The 24,305-nt window shown below is 37.7% G+C and overlaps 1 protein-coding gene and 1 long non-coding RNA gene across 4 annotated transcripts in view; one reads left to right on the forward strand and one right to left on the reverse strand.

The window, feature by feature from the left end:
- Positions 1 to 5,742: 5,742 nt before the first annotated feature.
- The window catches only part of NTNG1 (netrin G1), a 148,113-nt gene continuing 129,550 nt past the window's right edge, over positions 5,743 to 24,305 (reverse strand). For all 3 annotated transcript variants that reach the window (XM_063165578.1, XM_063165580.1, XM_063165579.1), the window contains one exon: positions 5,743 to 6,952. In XM_063165578.1, coding sequence (XP_063021648.1) covers positions 6,708 to 6,952 — 245 coding nt within the window. In that variant the 3' untranslated portion in view covers positions 5,743 to 6,707. The remainder of the gene's footprint in view (positions 6,953 to 24,305) is intronic.
- LOC134423011 (uncharacterized) lies at positions 6,863 to 21,830 on the forward strand. Its single transcript, XR_010028980.1, has 3 exons — positions 6,863 to 6,993; positions 17,965 to 18,125; positions 21,725 to 21,830. It is a non-coding gene; the product is annotated as an uncharacterized LOC134423011 (long non-coding RNA).

Genomic DNA, 24,305 nt, shown 5'->3' on the forward strand with positions numbered 1-24,305 from the left:
CCTCATTTTACAATACTGTAAGTCTTGATAAAAGTGGACTTTGCTTTGTTTCCCTCTGGATTCCAGTACCTTTCATGTGCACTTCTGTTTGGATTGAGGTAAAATTTGTGTCTGATGAGTAGTAAGAACAACACTTTTAGTTCTACTTCATCTTGATCTTGCTGGTCTGCATGTTCAGTTCATGGTCTGTTTCTGCTGCATGGGCTCCAACATTCATTTCTGTGTTTAACCTTTAAAGTTTCTACACTGTGAAGCTGAAAACTTTGTTTAATATTTGAATTCCATTTCCTGTGAATGCTTTTCAGTGCTATTAGATGAGCAAATATCAACCTCTGTATGTGACTGTCGTTATATTTTAGCTTACTGGTATTTGGCATACATAGCTTTTAGCTGGACATGTATTTTGCAGGTTAGTTTTGAAAGAAGAATGTAATACACTTACTTTGCATAAAGTCAGTAAAACCAGCCACAAGCAAACGATATAATTTATTTTAGTACTTGCCTAAATTTTTTAGTGCATTTTTGTAAATACATTAAATTCTCCTGCAATTAAGATGATGACTATTAAGTTATAGGAAGTAATTTGAGATATCATGATAGTTAAAACCATGACTGTTATCATTAATTTATAAACCACTATACGTTGTTTATTCTCATTAAAATACCAGTACAGGAATACTATCTTTTTTATGACCTTGGTATTCATAATTCTTGATAAAGTGAAGAAAGAATGAAGTTAAGTAAGAATAGTTACCTGTTCAGGCAAGGAATAATTTCACACCATTTGGGATACATCTGTGTCTTGCTTGTTACTTGTGAGAACAAATTTGGTTTGATCCTCATTGTAAAATGAAGAAGTGTGAAGTTGTATTTTCTGATTAGAAATATAGGTTATGCATCAAAATACTATGTTATGTGTATACTAATGCTATACATAGTGGCAGTTGTAACCAAAGCTCCAAGAAGTTTTCAATACTCTTGTAGTGTAGCACTATTCACATTCACTGTGCTGCAAAGCTTGAATGTGGTGAATTTGCTCCTTGGCTTTGCCAGCTGCTTCTTGGGCTCTTTCAGGCAACTTCATTTACCTCTCTGAATCAGTTTCTTCATCTCTGTTAAAAGTACCTGAAGTATCTGAACATTTAGAGACCACAGAGAATAAAAGTCTAGCTCTATTGTATCTTTGAGAGTTTTTGAAGTATCCCACTTGTGATAAATGTAAGTGCTTTCACTTTGAGTATCATTAGAATCTTGTAAGAATGACTTAACCTTGTATTTATATAGTTATCGCAAGCAAATAAATTTTTTTCCTTTAATGTGTTTGCACAATCCAGTCAAAGGGACCCAAGCCTTTGAAGGAGATTTCTTGGTATTGTCAATTGCAAACAACTAATACAGGCAGCAGCCACTACTTTTGCATCTACAATTCTTTTCAGGTGTAAGGTGAGCCATGTTCCCAGTAGATGTACAAGGCTTGGAATGTTTTCATTGATCTGTTCAGGTAACACCGAATACAGCCACTTAGAGATGTGAAAGCATCAGCTAGATCAAGGCTTCTTAAAACCAGGGAACTTAGAACATGGCTTACACAACCTGTCAGGGTAAGGGCCTGAACGATCTATATCTCATCAGGTAGTTTAGTGGAGGAATGGTGTGGCACTTCTGAATGCAGAGAATACGTTAGTCTCAAAACAATGTCCTAACCAGAAAAATTTATTAAAAAAAACACATTCATTTAATGGAGCTAAATCAGAAATCAGAGGATGAGAGGTTTTTTTTTTTTTTGTTAATTCATGAGAAGTCATGTTCATATATATAAACATTAAATTTTATTTATTCTTGGATGTCACAAATACTTGCAGAGAGTACTTGAGTGAAAATTACACTATATGAGAAATGGAAAAGACTCATCCCAAACCAGTCCCATTTTCTCAAAGCAGACAAGCATAGCCCCAGAACCCACCTCTGCCCCTCTTTCCCATCCTAGAAAACACTGCTATTACTTCAGTTTCTCAACAACAGTTTGCTTCTAATACCAGAAGTGTATTTCCAGTGGCAACAGTAGACTTGAGCATGTGTCCAGCAGCTGCACTGGGCAGCACTGTGTGGTGGAGTGTCTTGGAAGGGGCACCAGCACATCTGCAAACACAGCTGCCAAGGCTTTGACGGGGGAGTGGTGCCTGCCGTGTCCCCATGTGAGATGTGCCCCTGCTCCAGGCCCACACCCTGCTGGGGCTTTCCCTAGCTGGGCTGGCACTTTGGTTCTCTCCCATACATCCCACGGTGTGATCTTTATCCCAGTCCTCCTCAGAGAAGACCACTGGATAGCAATGTGTGCAGAAACTCAAGCCCCAAGCCTTTACAATCTGTTGCATAAATTAGCCTTCCCTGTTCCATTTGAGGCTGTAAAAAGTCTCAAGCAGTATTTCATTGTCTGTATGTTTGTGTCTGTATAGATAATGATGGCCAGAAAAACAATTAAGGGAAACATATGCTTTGTACTGGAATTTTATCTGTTGTGTATTATGGCAAAATGGTGTCTTGGTGAACATACTGCTCTGGTGATGAACTTTCACTTCATTAAATGAAATGCACCATATGGTGCAAAATGCTGCCTCTCTACTTGTTTGTTTTGCATATAGTTATAGCCTCTTCTTTTTGACACTCTGTGAGGGTGGGAAAGGTATTGTTGGTTAATATAAAATTTCTAATTTATAATACTAGATCTGCATTGTAGCAGATAGATGTTTGCATCCATAAATAATTAAATGTACAGTTTTTCTTGGGAATGAATTGATTATGTCTTAATATTTACATCTGTAACTTTGCATTTGCAAGGACAAACATGAATGCTAGGCTGAAGGTTGCCTGAAAATCTGGTCTTGCATATTCTATGAAAAGTATTACTCACATTTCTCACAGGTGAATAAACTGCACGCATGGATGATTCTAGTTAATTCAATAGTTTTAATAAACCTAGAATCCCAATGAGGTTATAACAAATCCCCCTGGTGTCTTGGAGTTATGAGAAAGATGTATAAAATTATATGCAAGCAGAAGAACTCTTTCTAAATTTGAAGATCTTTTGCACATAATTTTTTTTTCCTGTTCACTACATGAAATAACTTCTCACTGGTGGCTCCGTCATAATAAAGTATTAGATCAATTATTTTTTTGAAGGCAACATCTGGGGTCAATTTGCATTTGACTACATTTTTTTTCCATTTGGATAGTTTGTTTTTGAAACAACTAGGTAACAGGAAGACAGGTGCCTCTCTCTTAAATTCCCTGTGTTAAAGATGGTTGGTGTGAAGTGGAAATATCTGCAGTTCTATTTTCAGGGAGAAGCACCTTGCCCCATTTTCAGATGTTAAACATGTGGATCCTGGATCAGAACCAATTCTCTAGGTACAAACACAGGAATAGCAAGTTGACTAGGAGTGACTGATTTAGCAAACCAGCTGGAACTAATATAACTGAATAAATCTATGATGAGTGCTAGTTTTAGGGTCACTGTACTCTGACCTGTTATCTGGACAACTCAGCAATCTGAAGCCTGGTCAGAAACCTTCCAGGAAAGAAGTATCAGGCAGAAAATTATAATTTCATAGTAGGTTTCTTTTGCTGTTTTGATACAGAAGCAAAATCGTAGCCTAGGGATTGCGTTGGCCTTTTTCAGCATCATGAATGTGTTGCTATTTTACAGGCATTTGCAGGGAGAGGATACCCAGTCCAAGAAACCTCAATATGTTGCAAGGGGTCTATGCTTTCTGGTGAAAAATAAAACAGATGCTGCGACTGCACGTTATCATGGAGAGATCCTACTGCATGCTCAGGAAAAGGAATCTGTTGTTTTTCACAGCTTCTGAAGTGGGGAACAAGTTCTGCCTTCATTTTACACCAAGTTAAGTAAAAGATCGCAGGTAAAGTAATGCTGAGTGCTGTAATCTCTCTCAAGGATGCACACATAATTTTAGAAATATACCTGGAATACAGTAGCAGAAACTTACACTCAAATTTTCATTTAGTAAAGTTTAGAGGAAAAAATAATGAAGCTGAAGTAAAGCACGGTTGATAAGATGATTTTCCACTGAATGTATTCCTGTAAAAAATGGTAATTTTATTAACAGGTAAAGGAGGATAAAATGCACAAAATGGTATCTAAGTATGTGGAAAGCCATATACTCTGCCCTGGTTTAAAAGATCCCAAGTATATGAAACTGAAACGTAGCTAAGTTGATTGTGATCTTATATTCATTACTCTTCAACACTGCTGGCAGAATCCCTTCTAACCAAATGAGCATAACATGCTCACGTAGCACTTTCACAAAGCCTTGAGTTTATAATCACAATTAAAGCACTTCTTTTGCAATAATTACACAATCTGAATTGGTCTGTGGTAATAGAAGAAAATTTTAATTCCCCATCTTATATCAGAAATCCACTTAGTTTTAGGTAGTCTCCAGCTCTGTATGTCACCTGTATTAACATTTATATTCCTCATTGAGTCTGCTCAGTGTACTCTTCTGTTTTCATGAACATACTTCTAAAATATACCTGCAATCTCACATAGGCATGGCTGGCAACCAGCAGAGCACTCCATTTCTCTCTGCCTTACCTTATTTAGCCCACAAATGAGTGCAAGTGTGAACAGCAAACTTGGTACATGATGGAGGGTCAGGGCGACAGCCTGAAGAGGCAGCAGCTTGATGTCATCAGCATCTTCATAGTATTCTTTTAGAATCCTATTTCTTTTTAGAAATGAAGACCTGGTTTCCCTACCTACTTCTGGAGGCTGGGTACTGTCCTGCAAAACTTGCTTCCTCAGCAGAAAGAGGTTCTCCAAGAAAGCAGTGCCCTAAATTCTGCAGTTCACCATTTGAAAGAGGCAGCCAGGTAGAATTTATTTCTCTCAGGAGTTTTTCTTTTGCTGATTAATTGTTTTCTACACTAGACTATTATGTTGGTAAAATATTTATAACCATTATGATGAAAATTGCCAGGAAATGAATTCACACAGTCCTGCTACCTTTAGAAATTTTTTTTCCCAGGACTTTGAAACACTGCTGTGGTTTTGGCTTGCCTCTCTAGTCTTGCTATTCTTTTCTGTCACACTCAGTAATTGGCCTAATAAAAGGCAGTAACAAGAATTTATTACACCTTGGGCGATACTTGAAACAAACTTTATTTGCTGGAGCAGCACTTTTTATCTACTCGCTGCTGTATATTTTGACAGTCTTTCTAAATATTAAATCTGACTTTATTAAAAGTTAAATCTTGGTGCTTTTTTGTGATTGCTGCTGCTTTTGCAGTTTCTTAAGCAGAATAGTACATATATAAACATATCTTTTTTAATGAAGCTTTTGGAGAAATAATGTAAGCTGTAGATCTATCTGCTTATTGCCAGAGTCCACAAAAAAGGTATGAATTAAAAAACAGCTTCTATGATATTAGAATTTAGTTTTGGAATTTAATGTATGTGATTAATTGAGAGAACAAAGATGCGAACTTTTCAGAGCTTTTTCAAGGTTCAGATTTGATGAAATCTTCCTCGAGCAAACGATGCCCTTAACATTTTAAGTTCACAAAGTAACAGCAGTAAAATTAAAGCGAGATTAGATAGCTGTGATGTAATTTCCACTTTGAAATCTGGGTTTCCTCCAGATACTGAATGGTAAAACCATAAACTTTGTTTGTTTGCTTTCTAAAAAGGCCTTAAGAAAGAGCAGTAAGTCATCCTGGAACTGTTTATGCAGGAATTTTTATTCTTTGAAATTTTCCAGTGTTAAAGCAACAAGAAAACATTTATAATGTCCTTTGGTGGAATCTTATTACACTTGTTATATATGTAAACTGATATTCTTTGATGCCAGCACGTTGCCCATACAGAGAAATCTCTGCACAATTAAATGAAAGGAAAAGAAAAGGACTAAATAAAAAGTAATAGTTTTCTCTTACCTGATTAGAATTAAATACATTAATAAATTGTCTGGTAACACAAATAGGCAATAATACAAAAAATCTACATTGTACATTATTTCAAGAAAAATAACTTCATTTGAATACAAAAGGATAAATACACTTTTTGTCCTATAGCCACTCTTGTACAGTAGGTGAACACAGCATCTTACTGATGCAGTGCTGCTAAGGTATACAAGGATATGACTGGCTCGAGTTGTATTGAGGGGGCTGTTACACATGTGCATCACTAACATCAGACAAAGAAATCTTTCAACCAACAAGGGTTACAGAGCAACGTTCACTAAAGCACAGGTTGGAAAGGATTCGGGGACTGAAGCAGGCCAATATGGCAGCTTTTACAGATTTCCTTATACCCACAATGCACTGACAGCAAAGAATGCCTTGGTTTGGTCAGTCCACACGCCGGGCGGAGGTACAGGAGCGCACCAGAGGAGTAGCGGATGTCGTTGGGGTTCTGGGCTGTCAAAGCCATGTCAGTCCCGCAGCCGATCCATCTGACAGAGCAGGCGGCTGCCAGCGTGTCTGGAGGCAGAGGGGAGCAGTGTCCGCTCGCAGCCCTGTCTGTGACTGAGTGATATGGCTTAGTTCAGTTCGGCCTTCCTAGTTTGTGTGGTTATTTTGACGGTGTTTTCCTTTAGGGATTCCAGTGGCGAACGCCGGGGTTCTGTCCCGTTCCCGCGGCCCGGGGCCGTGCACAGTCCGGGTGTGAGGCCCGAGGCGCGGCCTCAGCAGCCGCGGGGCGGGCGGGCCGCGAGCAGCGCCAGCAGCGGCAGCAGGAGGAGCCGCGGGCCCGGCCCCGCTCCCGCCCGGCCCGGGGCCGAGCTGCGGCCGCCGCAGCCGCCCGGCTCCCGCTCGCAGCGCAGCTTCTCGCACAGGATGCCCGTGTAGGCCGGCGGGCACTGGCACCGCACGTTGTTGATGCAGGTCCCGCCGTTCTGGCAGTGCAGGAGCTCGTTGTCACACACGTTCGCTGCAAGACACCGGGGGAAGGGGGACAGAACAGAGAGCAGCGTAAGTTGGTTTTCAGCAGAAATTCACCAGAACTGAGGCTCCTCCTCCCTCCTCTTCCTGAGACATATAAGGGACTCTGCTTTTTCAAATACTAGGATTCTTTTTCTTTCCCCTAAAGACTGTATTCTTGGAAAACCATCGAATTCACTTAACACCACTGACTAAAGTATTGATTAATTTTATATGAAGGACTATTTAATAATGAAATAATAAGAATTTTAATACGTGCCTTGTGCTAATGTCTGCATCGTTATTACTGAACTGGAACTAGGTGGTGTGTGCTATATGAAAGGGGCAATGTGTCTAGAGCTTTTGGAAACCACGAACAGTGGTTAAAAATGCAATGTGGCTTTGCTGAAGTAAAAAGATCTGCATGAGAGGGAAGGTTTTATAATCAAGAACTACATGTATTAGTGATCTGAAAAAATTGTGCAAAAAAAATAAGGCAAGCACAGGCAGGAAATTCAGCATGCTGTTGGATGGGGATTATAGGGTACAGACATGTGGAAATAAAAGATAATGTTATTTCCATTATAGATCAAATATTTCATTCTAATTAGATTTGCTGCTTTGGTACATGGCACCTTAAAGCTATCTTAGATATTGTAGCCTGATAATAACTTCAGAAATCAGATTTGACAAGGGAGTTAGGAGACAATAATACAGGCAAAACTTTTAGACATGCATAATATTATAGTATTTGAAAAGCTGACAGCTTTACTTTGTACTGCTTAATACGAAATCAAATATTTCATGAGTGACAATGCAGAGGTATGAGCAACATACTAATTAAATGTGTCAATCTGTGTTTTATTTCAGATGATATCACTAGTATGATATGTGTTGGATTACAGCCCTGCCTTCCACAGCGAGGCAATTTTAGTAAAGAACTTGCACCTATGATGTAGGTAGAAGGTAACAGTAAAAGCTTTAACTTGGAGAATTGGGGAACAGATTATTGGAGTAAGAAGCAGACTCAACATCATGTGATATTTATGTATACCTTAGCCTAAAATGCTCTAAATAATTCAGAATAGAGAAATTATTGTTAATTTTATCTTAAACATTACTGTTTATTGCTACAAAGAAGTACAGTTTTGCAATTATTAATTTAATTACTTTTAAAAGCAGTCCAAATATAATGAGAACTACAAATGAAATAGTCCGGGTTCTTAAGCGGCGTAGTTCTACATAAATCTGCACAATTCTGTGCACCACTAACCTCACTGGTAATCTTATGTGTCCTGGCTTGCTTTCAGAAAAATAATTTTCTCACCCTAGAAGGTCTCTCCAATAGCTGCTTTCTGATGTTCTGCACCCAAGTGGGCCAAATAATGCAATATGTTGGAAATTCGTAGATGCAATTAAGAGGGACCAGTAAATCATTATTTTTTTTTACTGAGTCCTTTAGCAGTCAAAGGTTTTTACTAAGAGCTATGGATTTAATACTGTTGTCCAGTTTCTGAATTGCAATGGAAAAAATTGAATATTAAGGTACAACAACACATTTTGTTGATGATTCTATGTCTGAATTTTAATGTTCTACTCATACTTTAGAAAAAATGTGTAAGAAACAGTAAGTCCCCACCAAATAAATGTGATGAGATTAACAACCCAAAAAATACCATGGTAACAGGCAGAAAAAAGAACTGTATTTTAATACAGTCAATATTTGCATTAAATCTCTTATAACTGAGGGTATGTATTTTTGAAGCTGACTTTATTATTTAGACTATATATATTTAGTCATCTTAATATGCAAAATCAAAGTACTTTATCTGATGGTACAGCTACTGGAGCTGCATGTTCTGGACTACTCATTGCTGGGATGCTTCCTACAGTTCAGGCAGTGAAAATTGTGAAATATCTGTCCCATCAATACACATCCTTGTTTGCCTTGACAAACTCAGTGGGACTCAACAGTTCACTAAATGCCACTTCTTAACCAGCAGAGGAGATGTTTCGCTTCACATTTTGCCTGGAGTAATTTATCCAAATTTCTCAAGTATGAAGTAAACCATATTTTTAAAAATGTATTATAAAACAAATATCTTTCCTATTTCAAAATTTATTTTGCATACTACAGCCTGTTATTTGAAGAGATCCTTAGCCCAGATCTGGTCTATAGTTGTAGGTGAGTGGAGATGAGGGGCTGAAGAGGTATTTTGCTCTGTGCTGGCTGTTCTGCCTGACACAAAATTCTGGATACAATGTTATAGATGCTGATTTCTAAATCAGACCATTTCTTTCTCATTAGGAAGTTTTTGAAATGTGCTTAAAAAAGGGATGGATCAAAAGGTTCATAGTTATTCTTATATGAATGTTTTAAATGTTTGCCCACAGTAATGCAGGTAGGTTTTATTGTCTCAGCAAAATAGCTGAAAATTCTGGAATTGTTGATCTTGTATTGTCACAGCTTTCCTAATTTTGTGCTTCTCTTTCTCTTGCACACAGACATGTATGCACATATATGTATCATGCAGATAGCAATTGTGAGCTGGAAATTATATGAAAAAAATCTGGAAATGTTATGAAATCCCATTATTTTTTGCCAATTTTCTTTTATCATTATTCTGACCCACTCTAATACCATTTTAACCTTTCCAAAAGTATGGTCATGATTACTTTGAAAACTTTAGTATTGACTAATGATTATCTGAATGGCATCAGACACCAAGTTCTGACCAAAGAATGAAACATGGAGAAGTGACACAAGTAAAAGACTTAATTCTGAAGTCATCACATTGTAGACTGTTAAGACCTGTGTGGCTGAACTAGCTGTGGATCTGCTGGCAGATCCTCCTTACTTAGAAGCCATAACACCAAACGGGTCACTTATAAACCAAAACAGGAATCTCATTTGTTTTGGAGAGCTTTGCAGGCCTTTTTGAGGGATGTTTCTGAGCACAGTCTCCAGATCTGTGCTACTGCATGAAGTGAAATATTTAAAGTAAACGAAAGAAAATTGTTTTAAAATTATTCTCATAATTCATCAATTTGCAATCTAACTATGGTTCAGTTATAGGATCCTTAAAACACTTCACAAAGAAGACAGAAAGGAAGGCACAACATGCTTTGCTATATGTGCTATGCACAAACTATTCTTGATCTTTAATTGCAATGTTAATGAATTTGGGAATGGAACAAAAAAGGAAAACAAGGGAAAATACCCATCTTTGAGCCAGCTCAAGGGATAGTCTTAGCCTGCCATAAATGTGCTAGTGTTTCACAGAATTTATATTGGGAATTAAATGAAATATTGTGAGCAACACAGCTGTTTCACAAATTACTACTTTCCTCTTAAATGTTCAAATCTGAATAATATATGAAAATTCCCGAGTCTCCAAAACTCAACTTTAATATCTTTGCAGCTTCTTGAAAGAAAAGATTTAGACAGCTCTGGCTGATTTTAGTTCTGAGGCAGCAACAGAGACAGAGAAGAAGAAATGCAGGGATTTCTCTCTTCAGTCTGGGGGGGCACCTGGCACAGCCTTGTGCTCTCGGCTTGAGGACCTTCTGTTGCTGTGTCTGGGCAGCTGCAGAGCACACACCCAGGGCCTTAGGTTCTGTCTGCTGCCCAGACAGAACAACAAGGGGCTACAGAGCTTAAATACAGTTTCTTCTACACTCCTGTCTTTCCTAAAGGCCATCCAAGAGGGAAGATAATAACATTTCTACCTTTCTTTGTGCTACGTTAATTTTTGTACAGCTTGCCTACAGCAGCATCTTGTTCAGGTGGGATAGGCTATTGGCACATTTTTTTGATTGTATTCTCTTTCTGCATCAAAATATGGATTTATGATGAAATTTTCTTTGTGGGAAAAACATAAAGATCATTAATGTTTTTAAAGAAAAGTTTTTATGATAGGTCCTTGCTTCCTTTCTTGAATTCTTAAGACTTAAATTTCAAACAGTGTTTCCTACGTTTGCTTCTATCACTATTTTCCTTCAGTGTGCGCCTTTTGTCACATCATTTGTTACAGACTTCTCTCTCCCTCTCTCTCTTTTTAAAACCATCCCTTCACTTTCCTCCTTTTTGTCTCCCAGATCATGAGTATCACAGTCCCTGGACAGGTTTGCTGGGTTGACAGCTTTGAATATATTACACAACATATTTGTCTTTTCTAAAGCACTGATGCAAGCTTTGCCCTGACTTCTGCTGCAGTGAATTTTCCATACTGTTTGTCAGTGGTTTTTGTTACTAGCACCACTGAGTTTTTGACCTTGGATTCCATCCATTGTTCATAATTTTGAGAGCATGCAGGTTTCATGGCTAAAGAAATTATTCTTGTCTGGTTTTTTCTGTAATGCATTTGTAGCCTTGGTACTTCCTATTTAGTAAAGAATATTACTTGCACTCATGAATGAGGAAGATTTCAGCACACATGCTAACAGAATATTCTGTCTGTGCATAAGTGAGTAAAAACCCAGCATAGTGAAACCCATGTTTTCAGTAATGATGTTTATAGGTAGCTCCAACATAAGCAGTGGCTGTCTATATATAGACCCTGAACAGCACATTGAAATGCCATGAAAAAATAGGGAGGTTTCATCTCACTGCATAAATAAGTACAGTAAATCCAGGCCAAGCACAAGCGATTTCTTGTCAAATGCAGAATTAGTTCCTGTGAATACTATGAGGAGCCTGTAACTAACATGCATTATTCTCTAAATCTGTGATCATTTAATCAATAAATGATAAAAACAATCTCAAAATATAAAAGAAATTGCAGTGAATGAAGCTTGTGTGTATGCCTGATGAGAATGTGAGCATCTGCACATACATATATAGCTAGAAAACCTCTGCAGTTGTGACAGTATTAGCAACATTTTCACCACAATTTGTCAAATAGGCAGAAATGGAATTGAGGAATGCAAAAGACTTAGTCTCATTTGAATGTAAAGGTGTCAAATTCTTTTAAATTGTACCCAGTTGCATGTTCCAGTTGAACATAAGTGACTGCAATCAAAATATTTCAAATTGCCACAGTCAGCAATGAATACCTTCAGTATTTGGGAAAAAATCCTGAAAATACAATATATAATTGTATATAATAATACAATATATAATTGCTGTGTGTTGAATATGTCTACATGGCATTCCACTGACTTATGAGATTTCACCCATGTAGCACAGATGTCAGGTAAGAGGATATAAGGGCATGGGGAAAACAGTAGTCAGGCTTCTCCTGAAAGGTTACAGCTGCTGTTCCTACAGTTCGTGTTGCACAGAACATGACAATACTTCAGGTTTTTATAGCTTAAGTATCTTACTCATTTGAATAACCAATAAGTAATAACTGAGATGAAGCCTTTGTCACTGAGATTTCTTCCCCTGCCTGTCTTCCAATTAGAAGGACTCATTTTACTTATTTTATTCCAGTGTTTAGAATTTAATTTATTGTTACTGTTTACATTACTGCCAAATGGCTTTAAAATGTTTTACTACTGTGAATATGTGTCAGTGTTGATCAGACTTCTTCAGTGCTTTGAATCCACAAACATACCTGATATGAAAAACAGCTACTGTTCTTATAAATGAGATATTCATAATAATTTCTTTGCTTGGAAGTGACACTAATTCATCATTTGTTGTAGTAGTAAAACTATCTTAGGATACTATCAAGACAAGGCAGATGATTTTGATAGCATGAAAATAAAACTGGTTTGCACTTCTCTACCAAAGCACATTCTTAAGCTAAGACAAAATAAATCACTGCCGACAAGTACAAGCCTAAAGCATATCTTACTGTGTCAAAATTATGGTCACAAAATGACAAACATTAATACAAAGATCTCTGGTGCAAAGTTGAAACAATGTTGTGATTAATTATACTGCCAGCAATACAAGGAAATAAACATTGACCAAGCGAGAGTCGTTTCTAAAGGCAGACATCTCCATCTTGACTTGTCTTAGAAATGCCTGTTAGAAACACAATTGAAATGACACTTGATTTTTTATCAAACCACTTTTATTGAGTTATCAGAGAGTAAATGAATAGGGGAGTAATGGAGATACTGTGTTCACTGAAAATTTCCAGTAGAATTTTTAGATTGTTTGCCTACATATAATTTCTGTTTTTTCTGCACAACAGGCAGTTCAAAGCCAAGCCAGTTCTAATCAAATTGCAGGTGAAGTCTTCAGAGTTTCTACAAGAAAATGTAGCTATTACTCAGAGTTCTGCCCAGCACACAGCCAGAGAATGGATGGTGATTCCTCTCTCCTACAGATAGGCAGTAATTTATCCTAGCATCCACATGGGTAAGCTTAGTTGATTATCTCTCACCACTGAAAGTGCAAAATCCTGTACAGAATATGTGGGGGGTTTTAATCATGGTATGAGGATAGCAGAGATAGAAAGTTACTGGTTTTCACAGGTTGTGTCTGTGCTTTCTCATTTTTCATCTCTATTCTTAATCTAAAATCCTTGGGTTTAATTAATAAAGAATTATGAGAAGAAATACATCTAACCTGTTACAAAGGACACGAGGAAAAACTGAATTTTGGAATTGATACTCATACATGATAGCCACAGTAGCTTTGGTAAAACTACACAATTGTGTATTAAGATGGATGAAAACAAATCCAGATTTAGTTATCTAAGAATTATAGTTGAACTAATACCTTTCAATCTTCCATGGTTTCAGGAAATGAATGATTTAACCTTGTGGTTTTCTGATTTTGATGGTTCCAATTTCATACTTGTACAAAAGAGGATGATTCCCAAAGTGGGGGGAAGAAAAATTTCCCTATTCTTTTTATTGCTTTGCTTATAAAAGAGCACCACTGAATTGGTATGACCCTGATCATACTTTAGGGTAATCTCAGGAGAGCAATAAACTACATATCAGCTTTAGTTGCTCAGAAGGGACTACATGCCCCTATCATTCATATTTCACTTACAAAGCTGGAAGCTGCAGTGCCATTATTCCTCTCTGCCTGGAGAAAAATGAACATTCTCACATGACCTGTCTTCTCTTCCCTTAACTAGGAAAAGAAGCAGTTATAACTTCAGAGTTGTTGTTGGCTTTTTTGTTTATTTTTTTCTATTGCCAGCAGCAAGGGCAGGGTTTAGGTGTAACCACTGTCAGTAAAACTAGTTAAGCACAAAAAGTGCTCAGATGCAAAAGATGAAGTCAATAAAAGGCCTTATGAATTGGAGGATGGGATTTGGTTCCCTAAATACAAGCAGCTACTGCCATTGGCTTTCCAGAAGTCACTTCAGACATGTACATGGAGCTGGCAGGTGTGTCCAGGGGCTCTGGGGGCTGTAACTGGGGAGCAGTGCTGCCAGGGGCTCTGGGGAGCTGTAAGTGGGGAGCAGTGCTGCCAGGGGCTCCTGGGCCCTGCTCTGCTGGCAGCCTCTGCCTGCTGCAGATTCCCATTTGAGCTCCAGCTGAGCCCTGCAGGCTGTACCTGACCCCGTGGCTGCAGCTGGAGCTGCTCTGCTGCCCTGGCCTGGGGGGCTGTGTGCAGGGAAACTCCTGTCCTGCTGTCCCTTACCCCTCCTGTCCTGCTCTGGGCTCATTTGGGAGCGCCCAGCTGCTGTTCCTCCTGAGACATCTGTGGCCACCTCAGTCCTGTCCAAAGGGCTGGCAGGGTGACCTTGCCTGCACAGCAGCATTTTCTGCTTCATGTGCAACAACGGGATTTTCTTGGAACTTGATTTTCCCAAGAATTATGAAACAGACCTGCAACAAGTATTGCTTTTACAGAGCACGAAACCACAGGAGAAAGTCTGGAAAACAAACCAAAGCAGGATTTTGCGAAGGTCAGCAATTCAAATACATGATTATGAATTATATAAAAGGCTGAATGTTGCTGCATCCTTGGCTGCTAAGGTGTTTGATTTGGAATAATGTTATGGGCACAAAAGAATGCAAAGAATTTGTCTTTGTTTGCAGAGAAAATAGTTTCTCTTTTGGCCATTCTTCCCAGTTAACACTACACTGAAGGCTTTGAAAATCTATTAAATAGCCCCAAACACTTGTTACTGTATTTGGCAGCAAAACCAAAGGCAAGATAATCACAACTGAAAATACTTCCCCAATGATTTAGGGGATTAGAATAATTTTAGTAAGTGTTTCCCTAAATTTTTTTAGGGAAGGGGTAAAAGAGAGTGACAGAATGTGTTGTTGGTGGCTTCTATTAATAATTACTGCTATCCTAAAGTAATTTGTAATCTAAAATAATTTGAAAGTTACAAACTTTCTTCTCGCATTTGGCTTTCATTTGTCTGAAAGCCAATTGCATGGGAGCTTTTGAACAATTGAAAAAAAACACCTACTGGAAATATATGTTATGATCAACTTCTAAACTACATAAACCCAGCATTTGTAATGGAAGCACCAACGATCTTTAACTGCACTGCAGTAATTATCAAGGGTATTAAAGTGGGATGGGTATGTAACTAAATGGAAGTGTGACTGATCAGCTCTTTTGCAGTGACCACAAGGAAAGCTAAAGCCAACTTTGTATCTATATGTCATTATATATTCCTTCTGTGTGCATTTGCCAAAAGAAAGGTTTAAGATATCAGGACAATGTTCTCCTACAGGATACAAAAGCACCAGTGTGTAAAGTTAATGGTGTAGAATCTCTCAGGAGATGAACATTCTGAATTTGTGTGAACATTGGTTACAATGCAAAGACAAAGGTAAAAGATTGCATAATTCCTACAACATGTATGAAGTGAGGGATGGAGTTTTTTGTTCAAGTAACAATGCTGTGAATCAGGAGATCTTTCTGAATGAATCTACATTGATTTATTGTTTTGAATGTGAATGAAATGCTGCAGAGTGCTTTTGCTGAGCCAGCTTTAGAATGGGGATAAAAACACTTCCCTATAGATGTCAAAGCTATTCAGAGTAGAACTTCTTATTGCTAGTGAACAATGGGGAAGTTGATGCCAAGGAAAGTCCAATGAGTTCCCTCCTTTTGCTTGCCTGTGCAAACAAAAGGAGGGAATGATGCAGGTCCTGTGAATTCCTGCTCTATTTATTACATTGCACTGCTGATTAGATAAATGCAACAGCAGAGTTGATTATTGTTTCCAGGGGAGTTTGCTGACAGTCAGCTTTAAAAAGGTTTCTAAACTATGTAGTTTAAAAAAGGACTATGCAATCTTGTCCAATTGTCATATGTGATTGTCAGTATTTAATCATCTTATGCAATCTCAAATACCAATGTTGTGTATTGTATCTCCTTCTAATCTCACCTATCAGAACTTCAGCTGCTTCATATTCATACATAAGGTACACAGTAAAGATATGCGAATCTTTTATCCACTCTGCTTCACCTGACCTATAAAAATATTACCTGTTGTCTATTTTTGTATGATATTAAAATTAAAAAATGAATTCAACAGGCAGATTTTTATATCCTAATTCCTGTCTGAGATATACCAGATGATAACATGCTCTCTTGTGAGAGGGATTTTAATTGGTGCAATGCTTTACTTTTTCACTCTTTTCATCAGAATACCAATAAGATGATTCAAACAGCTGGCATGTAGCACTCTGCAAAAATAAGAACGAATAAATTAATGTATCAAATAATTAAAGCTATTAGTTGCTTCATGCTAGTTTTCATCAACTATTTATTGCTGCGCACAGACTTGCTTGGGGTTATCATTGTGCATTTATCTTCATGACAGAGCAACCATTAGATGGGAAACCCCAGATAACAGTGCCTCTCTTTCCAATGCAATCTTTTTCAGGCACACCAGTTTTTCTGCAGTGTTTTACCAAGTGTAACCAATGTCACAGTCTTAGCCAGTGCTTTTTTACCTGAAAACATCTAAAAAACACAGTTTTTTAGATTTATCACACAGTTCAACAAAAGTCTGAAAGATGTTCATTATTACACACCAACCAATAGAGCTGAGGCAGGCATAGAGGCAACCTACAGATTTTTCACAATATTGATACGCAGGCTACCACTAATAAGTTGTTTCAAGAGTAACAGAGTTATATTAATATTTTTAACCAACTTTAAAGTTTTGCTATAATGTAGAAAAAGATCTGAATAAACACAGACCTGTCTTAGAGAGTACATAGCATGGTTTGTTTGGGATAGTATCTGAAAAGTTCTTTCTATCAGCATACCAACTAAAGATAATGTCTCTAACCATGGATGTTGATATCGCATACTATGACAAACTGTTAAGGTAATTCAGGATATTAAAAAGACCAGAGTTATATTCTCATGAGTAAGAGCTGTTTCCCTGTGAGCTTTATATGGTTCTAGCATTGCTTTTGGCATGCTGATTAACGTACTTATATTTCTGTTTATCAATTATGATGCACAAAGGTGTTAAAATTTAATTATTAACGAAGACTGAAATAACCTGGGATCCTTGAGGAATAGATAACTGCCAAGTGTGATTTCACTTCAAAGTACTTTCCTTATTTTGTTTAAAATTATTTTCTCCAATTTTTAATTTGTCAAGTCATGCCACAGTTGAAAAATATCAAGGATATCTCCTTTAATTGTTATCTAATAAATTACTGTAGATAATGTGCTAGATATTTCCAAAGATATGTTGTATCAATAGCTTTAAATCTAATGATGGAAAGAAGTAGTTGTGTTACTCAAAAAGTCTTCCACCTGCACTTAAGGCTGAGAAACCAAGACCTTGGTCATTTTCTGTTCCTGAGAATCTGTGTGTGCAGCAATGTCACAAACCTCTGGCTTGGAAAAGGAAGGGTCACACAAAACCCACTCAATTTTTAGGAAAATGTACTTTTAGAATGCACTTTCAAAACATCATGTTCTGACTATATTTCTTTTAAAACTCTCAGTGAAAAAGGAGACAAATTTCTGCACAACAGACCTGGGATGATGATTAAGCTGTATTTCCTGACAAGTTTATATCATTGGGTCCAGTGCTGTCATCTGCCCCAGAGAACCCTCTGCATTACACTGGAGATCTCACAGCTCCTATCATGTTTGTCCTTCTCTTCCAGCAGCCTTGGCAGTGATGGCAATGGAAACCTGACTGATCATATCCCAGCTCCCTGAGAACTCTGTATTCCTTGACATTGACTCCTATGGCAAGAGGGGATTTGCAACACATCTGTGCTGCTGCCTGCATGTGCTAGTGGAGGGCCAGGAAAGGCTCTCATTCCAGGTAGGATGAATTTCTGTAGGCCTGGAGCCTTGTGAGGGACCACCCCTGGGGGCAAACAGCAATGGGGCCTCCTCCTGCTCCATGGAACCCCAAGGCAAGCAGGGCTGGCAAGCAGGGCCAGCCAGCACAGCACCTGCTCAGATTTCAAACACAGCCCCAGAGTGCAGTGAGGGTATGACAGGAGTGTGAAAGGCAAAGGTTTTCTGCTGTGAGACAGCATTTCTGAAGTGGTAGCATGGCAGATCCGAGTGGGATGCTGGTTTTCTGGAGACTGCCAGAAGCTACAGAATGAGTAGCTGTTTAGCTAAAACAGCAGGAGGAGTGATGAGGGGAAGTAGTTGGAACTGGAACAGTTCTGGAGAAGGGTTTGGGCTAAAGCCAGGGCGGGTAGGAGTAGGTGAGGGAGGTGCTCAACACATCTTAGCTGGTTCAATGTTTTGTATTTGCAAAACACTCAGGGTCCTTCTAATGGTGCAGTGCAGCGTGGGCTGCAGCATCATCACTAAGTTGTCATCTTGCCACTGAATAAAAGATATAACTGGAGTACACTTCTCAAAGTGTCTTTGCACTTTGTTTTAAATCAGTAATGGTTTAGCATGAACTAGCAAAGCTCTCAGGTCATTGCAGAAAAATTATTGCAGGATATGGCTTTATTTTGACAGGTGGTGTAAATCTTGACCCAAATTTTCATACCTTTGCAGAAGTTATGCAGTGTACATGCCACCTTTCATATTTCTCCCTAGTTGTGTACCAAAGGCACGTGTGCAAATGTAATTGGAAGCATTTCAAAGCATCCAGCTCAATTTTTGAGATGTTTGTGTTGCAGTATGTTGCAGTATGCTGTTGTAATCTAAGATATGTGGAATAGGATGCTCTTTCTGAGAGTAGAAGCCTCCTTGCAGAGCTGGGCTTTGCTGCGTAATGTCAACATAATGGAGCTGATTTAAGGATGCTATGCTTGCCCTCAAGATGAATATCCTTGCACTAGCGAGTCCCGGTTTAAATCTCGTTATGGGATTCTCCTGTTCTGAAATCAGTAGGAAGTAAGTTAGGTTTTTGAATTTTGTGAGAGTAACTTGTCTGCCTTAGATGCTTAGAGATTGCCTCATGATGAAAATGCAGCTTCAGCTCTTTAAGCTGCATGTGATGAAACTGTTCACACTCCTTGGAAATGAAATTCTAAATTCTTCAAGGTAAGAGTCCTATTTCAAAGATCCTTTGGCTTAAAAAGCAAGTTGAATTCCCATTTAAAATATGTGAGCCATTCAGAGCTCAGTGGTGCAGCATCTCATGAACAGAACACCCTACTGAACTGTCTCCTATGGACTGCTGTTCTGTACTGAGGACACTGGAGTTGGTTCCTCCTGCACTTGTCAGTGTATCTGGGGACTGGGTAGTGCATGTGAGAACAAACCTGGTAGCTCTTTATTTCAGCCCCTGTGTGTCCCTGATCTGTAGCTGCTTGGTGCTGCTTCTTAAGGCTCACCTAAACACCTGTTAAAGGGAGAATTCCTCCTCCAAAGAGATAATGGCTGAACTCCTTATAACCTAGAAGTTTTGAAGGGCAAGAATAGATCCTTGAGTCTATTGGAAAAGGTTTCAAATTTAAGCAGGAAAGAGTGTAAGAACAGAGGTTAGTTGGATACTGGTTCCATGAGCTGGAACAATGTTTTGGGTCGTCCACAGAGAGATCTGTAAATCTGGAAAAATACAGATAAATGTCTAAAAAGTATGAAAGATTTGGAAAACTATTCCACTCATTCTCTAGAAAGGGAATAAAGTGGGTAAATTGATGTACAGGCAAGTGCAAATCAAAATGCTGGCTCTAGATTCAGCCAGTGGCATCAGTGCAGTTGTTACTATTGTCCACCTGTAAGTTTAAATTTTAAAATACTAGCTTGCATGTTTGATGGATTTCAGAGTTACTTTAGGTACAGGGGCATGCCTAATGTTAAGGTGTGTTTCTGCTCTGAATTTAAACATGCTAAATCAATGTAATCCTAAAGTAATCAGGTTTTCTAGTGTCAGATTTGTACTTCTGTAGAGCTGACTATTGTAGTATCTAACAGCTTTCCATGGCTTTCCCTGTCCATCTGAACAAAAAGACAGACAAGTCATTGGCAAGAAGAAAAAAGCATATCAAGAAGTACCTGTCCAAGATGTAGTTATAAAAATGCAACATAATTTTGGGTATTACACTTTAATCATCCTGGACCTCAGCTGCCTGTTGACGTCAGTGGTGTTAATGAATACAGTCCCTTTAATATAATTATTTCAAGTTGACTTCAGATACAAGTAGTCTTCTATAGAAATTAATTGCCAACAACTGAATTAGGATCAGAATCTTCCCTCTTCTCTGTAACATCTTTAAACTTCCAGCACTGTCACTTCTCACCTGATGATTACAGGTAACAATTTTATTAACAATTTAATTATTCTCTTTAGAAGCTAAGGTAAATATAAGGAGGTTGGCTTCTTCCAGAAGTCTCTTAAAATTATTTTACCATTGACTATAGTCCAACATTAGAGAAGAACAGGCCATTATCAACAAAACTCAACAGGCCATTATCAACAGCTCAAAGTTGTGCTGATTTGGGAGAAATTGAAAGAGCAATGCTGTTAATATTTTACTGAACATCATGGTACTTTTGTGTGAGCTATGAGTCCCCTCTAAATTTATACTGTAAATCCTGTAAAGCTCTATTCACTTTCACAGTGAGTTTGTGCTATAAAAGCTGATAGTCAAAGATCTGACAGAAAGCTGGACTGACATTTATGAGATCAAGCTTTTGTTCCTGATTTTATCATATCCATGTTCCTTGTCAAAATCTTTCCTTGCATGCTTAACCTGAAGAGGAATTTGAAATAGCTGGAAGGGCTGGTCCATGTCTCAGGTGTATGGATCTGGGAGAAGAGATCATGCAGACACTTATTAGAGACAAATGCAAGGAAAAGCTAAAGGGGCAGAATGTCTGCAGGGGATTTGGTGAGCTGGTTGTATTTTACAGTAAATGCAGAGTAAAGTGAGTATCAAAATACCCCCAAACCTATTTAACAGGATTCTTATAAAAATTACATTGTTAGCAGCAGATTTAAAAAACTTTATAAGAAAATACATTTACAAAGGGTAAAGAAAGGGTAAAAAAAAAAAACAACAATCATCAGTTATGATGAAATGAAGGAAAAAAGAAAAGAGTACAAACGAGCTATAACAGGTTAAAGTACCAAGGTAGGCCAGAAATGATGGAGAAATTTAGTAAAGTCATAAAAATTAGCCATTAATATTTTTTTTCTAAACGTAGGAGAAGCCAGGTCTTCTAGAAAGGCTGTAGGGCAAATAAATGCTTTGTAAGGTAGGGAAGGGAAAAATCTATTAACTATAGAAGAGCTTTGGGAGGTTACCAGACTCCTGCCTGTGGTGATGGGGGTGTGTTCTGGAGGTGTGTCTGAATGTTTATACAAACATTATTTAAAAATGGAAGTCTGTTGCATCATACCAACAGAAGCAAATATTACTGCTGAGAAATTTTTAAAAAATGCAGAAATAATATTTTCACTGCTACTTGTGATTTTTCTAATTTAATTTTTCTTATTTTCAGGATGGGCTTGATTAACTACAAAAAAGGACCTGTGGCAGGTGTGATTTTTATAAAGATTTCAAGGAGATGGAGAAGAACTAGAGACTGCAAATCAGAACTTCCTCAGCAGGCAAGTTAATAGAAATTGTGATAAAGAACAGAATTAACAGTTAGATGAGTGAACATGATGAGTACGTAAGAGAGAAATAATAATGTACAAACCTGTAAAGGATTTTTTTAAAGAATCAAGTAACTATATGGATGCAAAAGATCTGGTTGACAATGTATTTTACTCTACAAAAAGCATTTTCCAAGATGCCTCAGCAAGGATTTTGTTTTTTCCTTTTAATTTATTTTTTTTTATGGAATAATTAAAGCTTTAATAATAAGAAGCAGCGTAAGAATAGATGTCAGGAACTACCAATCAGTCTTATGAGGACTTACACATATAGAATTCTGCTAGAAAAGTGAACAAAGCATGGTCTAATAATTTGCTCAGACTACAAAGGTATTGTGGCTATAAAGACCTTCAGAAGAATTTCTAAGGTGTGGGTGACAGAAATTAAGTGTTCAAAAATAAAGCATTCCTACAGATACTTGGCTTTACTATTTAGAAAAGGCACCCTAAGAGTAGTTCAGGGTGTTTGACTGAAAATTTTGACTTAATGCTCTCCATCAGTCAGAAAGGCAAATAGATTATTGAATTTTTCCAGACAGGAAAAAGAGTGAAGTTGAAACACCACAATGTCACTATATAGCTTCATGATGTGCCTATCTCTTGACCACTGCATGAAGTCCTGTTATTGAAAAGATGTGTGTGTGTATATATATATATATATATATATATATGGTAGTAATACCATAAAAGGTAGAAAGGTAGAATGAAAAGCTGTCACAGCTATAAGCAGGCCATATAAAAGAAAAGATTAAATAGATTATGTTTTTTTCAGCGTAAGAAAGGAAAGACAGATTGAAGAAAAATAAAATATATGTCTTTAAAATCACAGATGTCATGGAAAAGCTGAATTGGAAATGATTATTCATTTATTCTTCCTCTCAAGAACCAAGAAGGAATAACCAACCAGTTAAACAAAGGTATTTAATTATTATTGTTGTTGTTGTGAACTTGTGCCCGGAACATTTGGATAACAAAAGTATTAATGTCTCAAGAAGTTATTAGGGAAATTAGTGGCCAAAGGACTCACTGAGAGCAATTAAATATGAAGATACTGATGAATTCTTTGGCTAAGAAAATCTATAAGCTGCACCTTCCAGCATCTGGATGCCTCTGCTGCCCGAAGCTCATACAGCCTGCAAGTGTCACACAGAGGGCACTGGTCCAGCTCAGAACAGCTTTAGTTTCTATTGTGAGATGTTCCATTGCCTGCAAGCATGCAAGGATGAAGATAAACACATGACTCACAGGAGTGAAGGGTTTTGAAGACTAGCTCTAAAATGAACCAGGTAAAATGGTCAGAAAATAGGGTGACATGGGAACTGGGAAATGCAAAAAGGCACTTCTGTTAAGTGTTTTAGTTAAGAGCTCAGATCTTGAAAAGTCTTGATTAGATTCAGAAATTCTTTGCTGAATCGCTCAATTTATTGATACTAAATAATAACACCCTTAGTTTGACTAAATTTCCTTAAAACCTTCAGTCTGAATTTTTTAACCCCACCTGTACAGATTACTCATAACAAACACTATCAGGTAATCAAGACATTCAAAATATTTTGAACAAGTGAGTAAAATAGTAGTAGTGTGTAACGAAGGTCTTGAATTCCTTTCCTGTTAGATACTACAATAGTCAGCTCTACAGAAGTACAAATCTGACATTAGAAAACCTGATTACTTTAGGATTACATTGATTTAGCATGTTTAAATTCAGAGCAGAAACACACCTTAACATTAGGCATGCCCCTGTACCTAAAGTAACGCTGAAATCCATCAAATATGCAAGCTAGTATTTTAAAATTTAAACTTCCAGGTGGACAAAATCATAGTATACCTACTTCCATGGCATCCATTTATTAATGGTAATTAAAAGGCATTTTTTAACTTTAATACCACTGGGGAAGCTTAGCTTCTGTTAGTGGAGGCTCTCAGCACTTTGCAAGTTAAAACCCATCAACTTATTCTAAAGGAAACTTTGGTTTCCATACTGTTGTGTCTGCACATGTGTAAAGGAAGTTAAAACAACAACTGTTGAAACCAGTTGATAATGATAATCAGCATGTGCTGGTGAGCAATGCCATCAGTTGCATCAGTGCCAAGATAGGAAACCTTGGCTATCTTTATTTGCCTCGGGTCAGTAATTTTTATCTGCAGTTAAGTAGGATGGAGATTACTTTACTTACTTCTAAATGGTCCTTTTAAGGCCCCTTCATAAAAATGCCCCATCTGGGTGAGTCTGTGCTGCTATTGATCTCTTATTCTGTCCTCATAAAAAGGCAGTGAGCAGGCAAATTACACAGAATCTATGGCCACTGAGCAGGCTTAAAAGGAAAGCGTGACAGATTTTTCAGAGGAAAAGAAGTCCTGCTCATCACTGTTCAAATGAACATTTAATAATTCATAACAACTGAGTTATAAGTTTCCCCTTCA

The sequence above is a fragment of the Melospiza melodia genome, chromosome 11, assembly GCF_035770615.1.
Source record: "Melospiza melodia melodia isolate bMelMel2 chromosome 11, bMelMel2.pri, whole genome shotgun sequence".
Taxonomy (NCBI): domain Eukaryota; kingdom Metazoa; phylum Chordata; class Aves; order Passeriformes; family Passerellidae; genus Melospiza; species Melospiza melodia.